At 41.3% G+C, this 13,028-nt stretch overlaps 1 protein-coding gene across 13 annotated transcripts in view; it reads left to right on the top strand.

Annotated features, from left to right (window-relative positions):
* The first annotated feature begins 36 nt into the window (after nt 1–36).
* The window catches only part of BCAS3 (BCAS3 microtubule associated cell migration factor), a 300,061-nt gene continuing 287,069 nt past the window's right edge, over nt 37–13,028 (top strand). For 9 of the 13 annotated variants that reach the window (XM_033518894.1, XM_033518895.1, XM_033518893.1 and 6 more), the window contains exons 1-5: nt 415–1,202; nt 1,304–1,391; nt 4,117–4,171; nt 5,534–5,606; nt 6,379–6,485. In XM_033518894.1, coding sequence (XP_033374785.1) covers nt 1,001–1,202; nt 1,304–1,391; nt 4,117–4,171; nt 5,534–5,606; nt 6,379–6,485 — 525 coding nt within the window. In that variant the 5' untranslated portion in view covers nt 415–1,000. The other 4 variants (XM_033518900.1, XM_015646438.3, XM_019008603.2 and 1 more) reach the window with 4 other exon arrangements.

Genomic DNA, 13,028 nt, shown 5'->3' with positions numbered 1-13,028 from the left:
ATGGCAGGCCCGCCCGTGAGGCCTGGGAGACCCCCGACATCTGCGGCCGGAGGGCGCGGGATGTGAAGCGAGGAGCGGCCGGCGGGGTGGGCGCGCTCCGGGAGGCCGCGGACCCGCTCACCGGGCGGCGGCGGGAGAGAGGCCGGGCAGGTCGCGGTGTTTGGGTGTGCAGTTGCTCAATAGCGGCGGCCGAGGGTGCCCAGGCCGGCCCGGCCGCTGTCGGGGCTCCGGAGGGGTCGGGCGGTCCCGGCCCCTCGGCCCCGCCGTGGCGGCTCCGCAGGTGCCCCGAGCTGAGGCGCGGCTGTGCCGAGGCCCAGATCAGGAGCTAAAATCTGTCCCGGTGCTCCCTTCCCCTCGGGGTGGGGTGGCCCAAGGTGTTGGCACTTAGGGCACGGCAGGCTCAGGTATCCGTGGGGTGATTTCATCCCTTCCGTGACATTTCGCCTTTCAGGGTTCCTGGGCGTGTGTGTCAGGCTGCTGTTGTGTTGCCGAACGTTTTGTTAATTAATCATTATTTTGCTACTAATTTCTGAGTGGTTATCCCGCCTCCCTTAATGAGCTGGCTCTTGCCAAGTGTGGTGTGACGTGAAATGATGCTGATAACTGATACCACGTTGGAGATTCGGCTTTTTCTTTTACTTTGTGAACAAGTTTGGGGTGGGGGGATCCAACAGAGCAGCTGAGGGAGTTCCCTGAAGAGCTGGCTGGGATCTGTGGTGCTCCTCAAGTGCTTTCTGCCTTTAGGAATGCTACACAGAATTTTCCCCTGGAGAACAGAAGCGTGAAGGAAAGCTTGAAGATGGCACAAAAAGCTGACATAAAGCAGTAAAACGTGTGAGCTGCAATGTAACCCATATTTTCAAGAGTACAGTACGCTGCAATTGCCTTTGCACGTTATTTTTATATAATTATTTTCTGAGACAGCAGTAAATAGTGGGTTTGTGTAATGGTGATGACAACTGTCTACCTGTACCACTATCTTTAATCTTGGAATCATAGAATGGTTTGCATTGGAGGGCTCCTTAAAGATCATCTAGTACAGTTTGAGATAATTTTCCACTTTATCATGCAGGTCTGTGGGGTTTGTTTTTTTGTTTTCACAAACATTCCAGGAGCTGTAGTGATTCAAGAAGTTGCCCGCTTGGTGCGTGGTTTTCTTTTTCTCATTAAAAATAGTGCTATAAAGAGGCCTGCAGGTCTGTGTAAGTGAAGTTTCTTTCTTACCACCTTGAAGAATTCACCAAGAGCCCGTGTGATAAGTAATCCTGTGGAAGTTGTAGTCAAAGTGGTGTGTTTGTTGCAGGTGTGTGCCCAGGAACGATGGCGACAGAGTCCCCGCGCCGCCCCAGTCGCTGCACTGGAGGAGTGGTGGTTCGCCCTCAAGCTGCCACGTAAGAACCTTCTAGAAGAACAGCCCTTACTGAAAAGGGGTTGATTTTCTTGTAGAAGACCCCAGGCTGAGCTGGTTTGGGTTTTTTCCCCCCAAGGCCAGCTTGTGTTGACGCTGCAGTTTTGTCGCGTTGAGCGTTGTCCAATAAAGTCAACACATGGCATTTCTGTCTCCCTAAATGGGATCCTTTGCAATTGCACACCAAAGTTGTATATTTAAAAGCTAATCACTGCAAAGTTTTGTTGTTGTTTGCACCATTTTGCTGTACAGACATTGCAATGTAGAAATGTGATGCAAACTTTTTCCTTAGGCCGGAGGGATGTGCCACGTGTGATCCTTTCTTGCTGCTCTTTTAAACACCTTGTCCCAGGAGTGGATATATTAAAACATGCAAAACTTGTCATTAAAGTCCTCCAGGAAGGAGAATTGTGAATTTATTTTTTTTTTTAAATTTTACTTAAAATAATAAAACCAAGAAAAAAGGAAGAAACTCCATCCTTCTGGTCAGAGCACCTTACAGACACATTTTGTGCCTGGGCATCCTGATTTTCACTGTGTTCTAATGGGAATGCTGTCATGGCAAAAGAGCTTTTTGGCTGCAAGACAGCCTAGAAGATTTATGGTCTTTTCTTTGTTAAAGGAGTTTTGTAGCAATTTTTCTTTCTTCCTTGGGATGCTTATGTTGCTACAAAATGACACCATATGGAAATGTCTACCTCAGGAGGTGTTACTGTGCCCTTGGAGATAACTTTGTATTTCCAGAAACAAAATTTACTTCCATTTCTATTGAAGAGCACAAGAAACTGATTGTTGTAACACAGAAAGTTGTGTTAGAGCTCTGTCTTGCAGCCATTTTTTAATGTGGCAAATTTCCTCAACATTTCCTCTTTAACAATGTTTTCTTCAAAATATGTTTTAAAAATATAATAGAAAAACACTGTAAGAAGATGATTATCTGATTTTTTTTTTACTTAAACATGGTGTTTTGTTCTTGAGGTATCTGTTTGTGCCTCAAAAATGTCACTGTTTTTGATGAATCTGTGTGTGCTGAGCACTCAGCAGCATTCTGCTGCTCATGTTACATTTCTACATCATTATTAAAGGAAGATTGGGCTTCTTTTGTGGGTTATGTTTTTTTTTTAACCACTTTAAAGACATCTCCCTGGAACTTTTTTCAACTTCAGGAGAGGTTTAGAACAGTCTGAGTCTGGGAGTCTGAGTAGAACACCTTGCAAACATCAATTTTGGTTCAAAATGCGCTTGGGGAGAGGGGAAAGAAGTGCATTCCATGAGCTGACCCATGAAGGCAGCATGACTCTGGCTGGTTGGCATTCCCAGGACACCTTCAGATGCTGTGTTTAATACTCTACCTGTGGCCAGGCATTTTAATAAAGGTGTGCAGGGGCAGCTTGGGTGACCTACATAAATCAGAGAAGAATCAACACAGGAGAAACCACAGGCTGTTTGTAAGGCCTCAGCCTAAAGCTGAGTGGGACAATCTGGGATGCAGAAATGCTGGGATTGCTGGTTTGGTCATGGGCTGGAATAGACTTTCTGGAATGTAAAACTTCCTAGTTTAGATTCATCTCTGTTTTCAAAGAGGTGTTGCAGTGTTTGGGTTCAAGTATCTTCTGTGTAATTGTGTGTGCTCCTAAATTCCCCAGAGTGCTTCATTTTTCATTTTTCAGTGCTAAACGCTCCTGGTTTTATTACAACAATCTTGCACAGCTTCAGAAAAAAGCACCTTTGGCCATCCAGAGTTCCTAATTTACAGTTCTCCTTTGTTGCTATGAGAAATCTTCAGTTAGCACAGGAAAAATTACAACAGCAGAAAAGTTAATTTTGGAGCTGCCAAAACTGTTGCCTAAAGAAAACCTGAAGGCTTTTCTTAAATAATCTGAGACTTTCTGAAGGTAGCTCTTGTTGCCAGTGTGTTTCAAGTGTTCCTCAGGGCACAAAGCACCAACTTTGTGCACGGTCTCAGCACCATCTGTGTGCTGCACTCAGCCCACGCTGTGGTTACTCAGCAGTTGCACAAGGGCCTCACTGCTCCTGCAGGGAGAGGCTGCTCAGAGCATTGCTTTAAATCTGCCCCAACAAATGTATCTTGCACTGTAAACCATCCCCAATCCGTGCTGCTAATGAAATTCCAAGGAGGAATAAGCTTCCCAAGCTATAAAATCTGATCTGAAAATACCTCTCCTTGCTACTCTTGGGAGGGTTTTGTTCCATCCTCTGCTCCTGAGCACTGCCATGTACTCTGGCATTGTGCATCATGCACTGGAGCTCTGGAAGTTTCTTTGTGCCACCAGCAGAGCTCCAGTTGTTGTTTAAATCCTCATTTTCATGTTGTAAGAGCCAAATCAAATAGAAAAATCCCGAGGAATCATTTCCAAATCCCTGTACCACCCCAGGCCCCTCTGATGTGGAGAACATGGCTTATTCCTTGAATTTAGATTTTATACTTTCCCCCCAAGCAGTTATTCCATCAGCAGGTATCATTTGGCTTTTTTAGGGACTTTTATTACTCTTACTTAGTTGTTTCATTACTTACAGGCCACAGTTCACATTATCAGACTTCAGCAGTAAAATGAAGTGCCTGCATTGCATGCTCAGTATTCTCCTATGTGCTAAAGGTGGCCCATGCTTCCATTTGCTGATCTAATTTAATATATTCATGACCATTTCTGAACTCTTTTGGCTGAAATTCTCTTTCTTTTTTCCAGGGAACAGTCATACATGGAAAGTGTTGTTAACTTCCTCCAAGATGTTGTGCCACAGGTAGGGCATGGATCTTTTAAAACTACTTTTTTTTTCAGTGCACAGAAAGCAGTGTCAGGAATACTCACAATGCTTTGTGAATTTATTATTTCATCTAATAAATAGATAAATATTTTTTAATGTATACTTATATATTTTAGTGCATTTATATATAATAAATATGGCACTGGAATGGTCCCTTCCTGGTTGCCCAGGGGCCTCCCAGTAGCAGAGAGAACTAATTTTGTTTTACTCTTTGGGAAAGCTGTAATCCATGGTGGAGGAGCACTGCAGCTGATTGTAGCTTCCAGAAATGATCCTAATTCTGATTCCAGGGATTATCTTGGTTACTTAGTGTCTTGTTTCCTCATGAATTTCCTCTTAGGAATTCCCAGTGCATTTATTCTGTAATAGTAAAAAAACCCAATGCCCTCAGTAATACCAATTTGTGAAATACTTTTTGGACTCAAAAATTAAATATATTTAAAGTTTCAATGAAGATATTGCTGCATTCCACAGCCTGCTATTCCCCCTCTCTGGTTAAAGGATACAGTCTGTGTTTTATTTTACAAATCAGCTTGCCTTGGAAGCGTGGAATGTGATTTGTTTTGAAAAGTAAACCCCACATTCATTTTTTACATTTGTATTTTTAGTTCAAGTTATTGCTTTTCTGGCATGTATAAAGTGATTATACAAGATGTGTTCATATTTAATCCCAAATAGTGCTCAGTATTTTGGTATAATTCATTTGGAAGTGATGGTATTTCTGCTGGTGCTCATGTTCCTGCTACCACAGCTTCTCCTGAGGACTGTAAAACCTCCAGTTTGGAAACACTGCAAGTCTCACTCCACAGTTTCTTTTTGTATCTCATCTTTTTATGGGAATCAGTAGAACACAGGACTGAAACATGGATCTGTTCTCCTGGAATTGCAGTTTATTCTCTTTTAAATGGCTGCATTAAAGTTGTCACAAACAGAACTGAAAGGTGTCAGTAATATAAACTGTGTAGTAAAGGTCTCTTTCTTTCCTCAGTCTGGCTTGCAAAGCTTTTAAGTGAATTAAAGAGAATTTTAATGATAAAACACCTCATGTGAGAACCTCCAACACTGCTGAAGTTAAAGATTGTAGAAGCCACTGTGTTTAATTTTATTAACTCACTCTAAGGCACATGGCATTTCTTACCTGCCACAGAAGATTTATTGTTATAAATACTTTGTCATTCCTCCATCAGTGAGTGATGCTCAGCATGGTTGTGTTGTGTGAATACTGGTGACAACAAGATCCATGAATCATGTTTGTTGTTTTAAATTAAATTCCTTCTTACAGGAGGAGAAAAAACACTCTTAATCTTTCTTATTTCAACCATTTTGCTTTTTGCCCAGGCCTACAGTGGAACCCCTCCAGAAGAAAAAGAGAAAATTGTCTGGGTCAGATTTGAAAATGCAGATTTAAATGGTATGGCTTCATTTTCTCTCACTTTTTCTTGGGAGTTTTGGGTCTATGTGCAGTAGTTCCAGCCAGCTTTCTCTGTAACAAACATTATAATTGTCTTGAGTAAAACCCCTCTTAAATGACTTTTATAACCATGAGAGAATGAACAAAGCTCCCTAAAAGCATGGAAGCATCAGAGGTTTATTTGGGGTGGTGGAAGAGGTTGTTTTCAGGCCCAATCAGAACAGGCTGCATAAAATAAATTTAAACATAACGTGAAGGATTCTGAAGAATATTCTAAAGAGTTTTGTTGTATGAACCTAAAAAGGGAATGCCTGAGATTTTTTTAAAAATAAAAGGAAAACAAACCCACAAGCAAGCAAACCTTAACTGGCCAAAGATGCCATAGAGCCATGTAGAGATTATAGGTAATTTCTAATTCTAATAACCCTGATTTAGGTTCTCTCTCACTCCATCCCTAACCTTCCTTTAATGAAAAGGGGGCAGGGATAAACAGGTGGAAGAGCTCAGGTCTGAATGAGGAATCAATCACCATATTTCTCCATCATTTTAAATTGAAAAGCTTTCTTTTTGTGAAACTTTAACAGTGCTGTTTACATGAAAGAATATATTTCAGTATTGTTCCAGCATGAAAATGTAAAGCACTTTGGTGGCTCTTAGCTCTAAGAGGAAATTAGTTCCAACAATTGAGGAAACACCATCTAATGGTGTTTAATGTTGCTGAGAGCTTGATCCTGATGTCTGATAATGGCTTTGCTGTTGGAATCTTATTCAGATACATCCAGGAATATGGAATTCCATGAGATCCACAGCACTGGGAACGAGCCCCCGTTGCTGCTGATGATTGGATACAGCGATGGGATGCAAGTCTGGAGCATACCTGTGAGTACAGAGCTCACCTGCCCCCCTCCTTCTCATTTTCTTTGTCAATATTATATTATAACTTTAATATTTTACCTTGAGTTTTTCCCATTGGAGTGGAAAGCGCCAACGCTTCCCATCAGTGTTGTATGGATTGTGTGTAATGTGCTTATCTTCAGATAATCCTGAGCACATCTCAAACACTTCAGTTCATGTACCTGCAGATTCTTGAGGGCTTTTCACACATTATTCCTGCTAAGTCCATTTCCAGACTCACACTGGGAGCAGTGTTTGCCATTCTGGAATAGTTTGTAGCCCCCCCAGATTTTGCTTTTTAACAGAAAGGAGTAAGGGTGGAAAAACATCAAGAGCCTCCCAACAAATCCCTGGGATTTGTTTGTCCCAGGAACTCAAGTATGACAGTATTAATAGTATTTTACAATCACATGTTTGTCATGGACATGATTTGCAATTTTAATTTTACGAAGGGCTCTGTGTGCATGTGGGTTTGATTTCAGGCTGTCATCCCCACCCCCTGGTTTGTGCTGCAGAGTGGTTTCTGGGGCACGTGGGCTTCATTTGGGAAGGAAAATCTGGGAATTTGCCCCAGATTTTTCAAAACGAGAGACTAAAGTTGAATACAGTAGGTCATAAAATTCTGAGTTTAAAAAAGCAAAATTGCTCACACTTTGTACTTCAGAATAAAATAGAGAATGGAGTTCTTTCCCTTTTTAAAATACACTTTTTTTTAAAGAAATGTGTACATTTTACAACTTTTTGGTTAGCTATGTAGGACATGTGTTTTTATACCAGTATTTTAGAAAATAATTTCTATAGCAACAGTGCAGTTAAATTGAGTTTTATGGGTGTGGTAGAGCTTTTCCCCCACTTGATTGCATCTTATTATCTCTTTGATTGCATTCATTAGCTGGAATGAGGAAATAAAAAATCTGATGAGGTTTTGAAGGAATGAGACCTAACACACTTCGCTAAATTTCAGTATTTTGTAGCTGTTTATGAAAATTCAGGAACTTGAACTGAAACTCGGGACCATTTCAGCCAAAGCGGGGAATTTCTCTCGCGCCCACGCGGTGGCGCTGGGACACCGAGCTAAGAGCGGCACCGCAGCCCCATCAATCCCTTAATTAATTCATTAACATACCCTGAGTATCACATCGGCTTCAGCTCAAGAATCCTCACAAAACACCCTGTTTTATACAGCTGAATAGTTATCATCCCAATAAACCTGTGTTTTCTGCTAAAAAAGGGAGATGTGTTGCCACGGATGGATTTTTTTCCCTTTTTCTCTTTATTTTATTTTTTTCCCCCCTCCTTGTGTCCGATTCCAGGCCATGGAATACCTGATTTTGCCTTTTTTCTAGTAGGACCGTACAGCTAGGCTGTCTTTTTTTTTCCTCCCAATATATTTCACATCTTCATAATTCCTAGCTATTGATAGTATTTGCTATTTCAGGAAAACTAACAAAAAATGAAGTTGCAGGACAGCTGCTTTTAGTGTTGTTCAACCTTTGCAGAAGTATGAGCAGAGAGAAGTGCAGTGAAATGGAGAAAATGCCAAATGTGGTGATATTTTACCCTCCACCTTCAGGGATATTGCATCATTTTGCCAGCCCTTTATTTGTAGATTCTGTGAAATTCTGAGAGCACAGCCAGGGAGGTGCAGCTTGGACCTGGACACTTTGGGTTAGTTCAGTGTTGGAATGGTTCCTCTGTTAGTGGAGATTTTCACAGAATAATAATCTTTAACATCAGTTTTAAATACCTTTCCAGAGCAGGGGTTTGTATACCCAACAAATTTGGAGGGAGCATAAACTGGAGGGGGTTTTTCTGAAACTGGAGGGGGTTTTACTAAAGCTGGAGGGGGTTTTACTGAAACTGGAGGGGGTTTTACTGAAACTGGAGGGGGTTTTTCACATTGTTGCTTCTCCTTTGCATTTCCCCCCCTTGCTCAGCCTGAGCACAATAAAACCTGGCAGTTATGTGATTGAATTAATATTTAAGAGCTTATTTGGCAACACTTTTTTGTGTCCATTGCTATTACACAAACCTTCCTTCTTGGAAAGCTGACTATTTAGCATGTAATTAAGCAATGTTATTCCAGCTAAGGAAAAAAAAAAAACCCAAAAACCCCAACCCTGCATTCTCCAGCTTAATCTGCAAAAGCAACAATCTGACATTTATGTGCAAATCTCCTCAGGAAAGTCATTATCTGTAGCATTGTGCTTTTTTATTCCTACAATTGGCCCTCTATTCAGCACTTAATAACGTGTTGCAGGCAGCAGGGGTTGTGTGTGAGTGATTATGAAGTGTTTATGACAGCTCCTAAGCCCACACTCCTGCTAATGGTGTTACATGGCCTTGCCCACACCTCGCTGCTGTGTCTCTGGGCAGGCTGAGAGTGCTTTCACGTTGACATCTCCTCCGAGGAAGATCTTTGGACTACAAAAATGTGATTTGCAAAATGGGAGATGCCATTAGGGCGGCTTCAAAGGGCTTGGGGTGGTGTTTGAGGGAGCCTGGCCTTGGAAGTGCAGCACAAGGTGTTCATCCAAAGGGCTTGGCTTTGATCTCTGCTCTCAGATGGGGGTGGGAAGGTTAAAAGTGGACTTAAAATACTCCTGGCTGAGTGGGGAGGAATCTGGGAATACACTAGGAGTTCCTGTTTGATAATGGTGCAGTGGAGTTTTGTGTTTTGTTTGGAATTTGTTTTTTCCCTTGCTCCCAGTTTCATGTTTCAGAGACAACTGGATCTGGTTTCTGCCTGATGTGGTTTCCAAGTATCTGTTCTAGATGTTCCTGTTCAGGGAATGCATGTTGGCTGCTTTTTTTTTTTTTTTTTTTCATTGTAGGCTGGGAGTTTTAGAAGTAGAAAAATCATCTTAATGGAATGGTTCTTGTTACAATGAAAAAAGAAACTTATCACATCCCAAGCTGCAATCCTTCCTCTGTCCAGACCTCTTTCTAGAGGAAACCACCTGCAAGTACCACTCAGAAAAATGGAGTAATGACCTGACCTGGTGACCCTGAAAATTGTCTGAGGACTTTGCAAAACATCTATGCAGATCATTTGCTGAGGCTTTGGGGTTTTTAAACTGAAGAGGCACCAGTGTACAACAAATGTGGTTTTACAAAACTTCTGATTCTATTAGCACTGCCATGATTTAAAGTACTAGGTGCTGCTTCATCCTCAATCCAGTCACTAGAGTAACATTCCTTGAGCATTTAAATTCTTACAGTCTCCAGATAATTACAGGGATCTGGTCTGAATGGAAAAGCTGAGTGAATTTCTAAACAAAAATGATAAAAATTGTTCATTTTCTTCCAATCCTTTCTTATTTCTCAGCAGCAGCGTGGCTGGAAGTTGCCATTAACCCATATACAGCAATATTTGGTGGTGGTATCTATCAATTGCTTATCTTCATATTATAACATCATATCATGATATCTTCATGTTTAAAATATACATCTGAATATTTAAAAACGACTTCTAGATTTGCCCAGTGGTTCTAACATTGAGTTCCAAACTCAATTTCGTTTCACTTTGGTGTATGTTTGACTTTTTTTTTTTTTTTAGGTTCTTTTTCACCATGTGAAAACTATTTTCTCTGGTTGGAAACTCTTACTTATCCTCGGTGTGAACAAAACTTCCTTTGTTCAGTTTTTTTTTATGGGTGCAGACTGGTGTGCTCCAAACAATAGAGCTATGCTGTCAAAACCAGCCCTGCAGATTCCTGGGCTGTCATGTTTTAAGCAGTAGCTTGAGATGTCTTAAGTGGAGGAGAAGATTCTTCTTCCTCCTTTAATCAAGACTTTTTTTGGGTGATTTGAATCCTTTACTTCCAGCCTTCCCTGTAGGTCTGGGGGCTGTGGTTGATCTCAGGTTTTGGGAAAGCTGAGATGTTCTACCAGACCAGCTTGGAGCCATCATTTTGGATTCCCTCTTCCCTACAACGAGTACCTGAATCTGCTTTTACAGCTTAATATCCAATTCTTGAAACCTGTTTGGAAATACTCTTGGCTTTTGGAATGGGAAAGAAAAACCTTTAAGAGCTCTGAGAGCTGCCACGGGGACTTGCTACTTAGCTGGATCCAATCCAAAATGGCAGCCACAGCCTCGTTTCTCACAGGTGCTTTTTGAAGAATTTAGAGCTCTGTTTTCAATTCATGAGCTCTATTTATATTTTGTCTGTGCATGTGAGACTGTGGAGCTCCAGGGACTGGTAATGGGATGTGGAGCCTTTGGCTGAGAGTTGCCAGCCCACAGCTGAGCTGTTGTCCCCTCAGAGCGTGGTTCCTGGTCCCACTTGAGTTCCTGGTGGGAAAAGTGTCCCACCCACAGGGAATTCAGAGATTCAGGCCATGCAATCTCTGTCCCCTGAAGGAGGAGCCTGCAGGCAGATTGGGTCTGCAATAAACTTTTATCCATAGATAAATGAAGGGTATTAGTATTAGTATTACTATTAGTATTAGTATTAACCACAGTTCGTTCAGGCTTTTATAAGACTGCAAACAGCAGAAGCTTCTGGTGGTGCTGCTGTTTGGAGGAAGTTAATTGGAATTCAAAGAAAATCTTGAACTCGAAGCCCTAATGCATTTTTCAGTGCCAAGCAAACCAAGGAACAACCAAGCTCTTACTAATTCATGGCAGACACAACATGCAATGTCTTCCATGAGTCCCTGTCTCAGCAGAACAGTTAAGGACACACAGCTTAAATCCTTAGAAAAAGCTGTTATTTTATGAAGCTGTGCTAGATTAAATGTTAGTGTTTTAATGTGATCAGTGTTGTAGTGTCACATCCAGCTTTTTTGAAACTGAATTTTGTGCCTGTTAGCGAATTTGAATTTCCTTTACAAGCCAGATGCTGGTGTTTGGGTGGCATCTTGAATTTTCATTACAAAGCCTCCAGTAAGGGTGTATCTTAAAATTTTCTCTGTTTTAGCTCCCAGGAGTCAGCAAGTGCTCAGCACTTGAGCTGTGGAGGCTGAACCCAAATCATTCCATGATTTAGAATGCTGCAGGGACTGAGCAGAGGACCTGTTAACCTACAGTGGTCTCAAAACAGGGGCTAAATACCTGTAATCTCATTTTAGTGACTGTTGGATCCTGTGCCTTTTTTTACTCCATTTAACCTTACTTTCTGTAATTTCCCCCCAACAGAAAATAATAAATTATCTTTAAATAATGAATATAAATGATTCAATAGTTACTGCATTATATGCATGAGAAGAACTGGGCTGGGATTTCTATGTTAAATGCTTCAGTACAAATAAACTTCGTTTCTATTTGGACATTTCAAGCTTTTCTTTGCAAGTCTCAAGATTAAACTCTACCAGGTCTTGGCACCCCAGGCTGGATAAACATTCTCCTGGAGTTCAGGATATTTAAGAGCAGAACCTGAGTTAAGAAGGTTTGGCCCTCTCTGTGTCTTCCTTGGGGGACTGGAACTTTGTTTGAAGTAGATTGGAGCTGGGGCTGATGTGCTGGCAGGGTTAAAAAGGAGAAGGAGGTGTCTGAGCTGGGCTGGGATATTTTATGGGAATCACTCCTTCTGTACCTTTGTTGTGCTGGTTCCTTTCCCTCTTGTTTTCATTCCTAGCCAGAGATGTGCATACACGTGTGAAACAGCATTTTCAGGATTTGGGGGAAAAAATCTTTAATTGCCAATAATAATAATTCCCAAACCTTCTGTTTTTCTTCTTTTCCATTTCCTCCTTTCCCTTTTCATAGAGCTGCCGTGTTCCAATGGACAGAAAATGTGCTGCTGTCTTAATTTTTAAAATCTGTTTATTACTCTGTCCCTCTTTAATTTTCCTCATTTTCTGCTTAGCTGTGCTCTACATTTTCCTGAGCTGTTTTTTCTGGATACAGATGTTTTCATCCAGAGGCTTTTTTCCCTCCCACCTCCACTGCACTCCAAGCTCATGATCAGTTAAAAGCCATCAGCAAACCTTCAGTGAGTTCATTGCTGATGGTGTCATTAACAGTGACTTTAATTGATAAAATGCTGGGCTGAAATGGTTTAAAATATTATTTCCCCACATTTGTGTAGCTCGTGTGCAATTCCAGGCTTAACAGGGAGAAGCAGTAGTTCCCTGTATGCAGAATGGTGGCTTAGCTCTGTAGTAAATGGCATTTTCAAAGTAATTTTATTTATAATTGTGCTCTGTGGGGTGGGTTTCATTCTCCCCCATGACCTAGAGCAGTGATAATAAATAACCAGGCAAGAGTGGATGTAAGCTGAGAGCCTGGAGTACTGTACTTGGGATTTGCTGGTCAAACAGTAGGAGTATTTTAACTTTTTGGATGTGTGAGCTGAAGTGCAGAAAGAAATGGAAACAACCATAAAATGACATTTCCAAAAGTTCACTTGAATTTATAGTTTATTGATTCCTAAGAACCTCATTCCAAATCATGTTCTCTTCTGATATTGTAAGCTGCTTGTTTGGCAAAACTTTATGCCAGCCTTGGCTGTGTTCTGAGGCTCATTACATCTGTTTTAAGTTGTTGGTTAGCTGGAAATGAGCTTCATAATGTTTGCCATT

The sequence above is a fragment of the Parus major genome, chromosome 19 (genome assembly GCF_001522545.3).
Source record: "Parus major isolate Abel chromosome 19, Parus_major1.1, whole genome shotgun sequence".
In the NCBI taxonomy this organism is placed as follows: domain Eukaryota; kingdom Metazoa; phylum Chordata; class Aves; order Passeriformes; family Paridae; genus Parus; species Parus major.
Note: the sequence above shows the minus strand (reverse complement) of the source record. Positions and strands in the feature narration are given on the sequence as shown.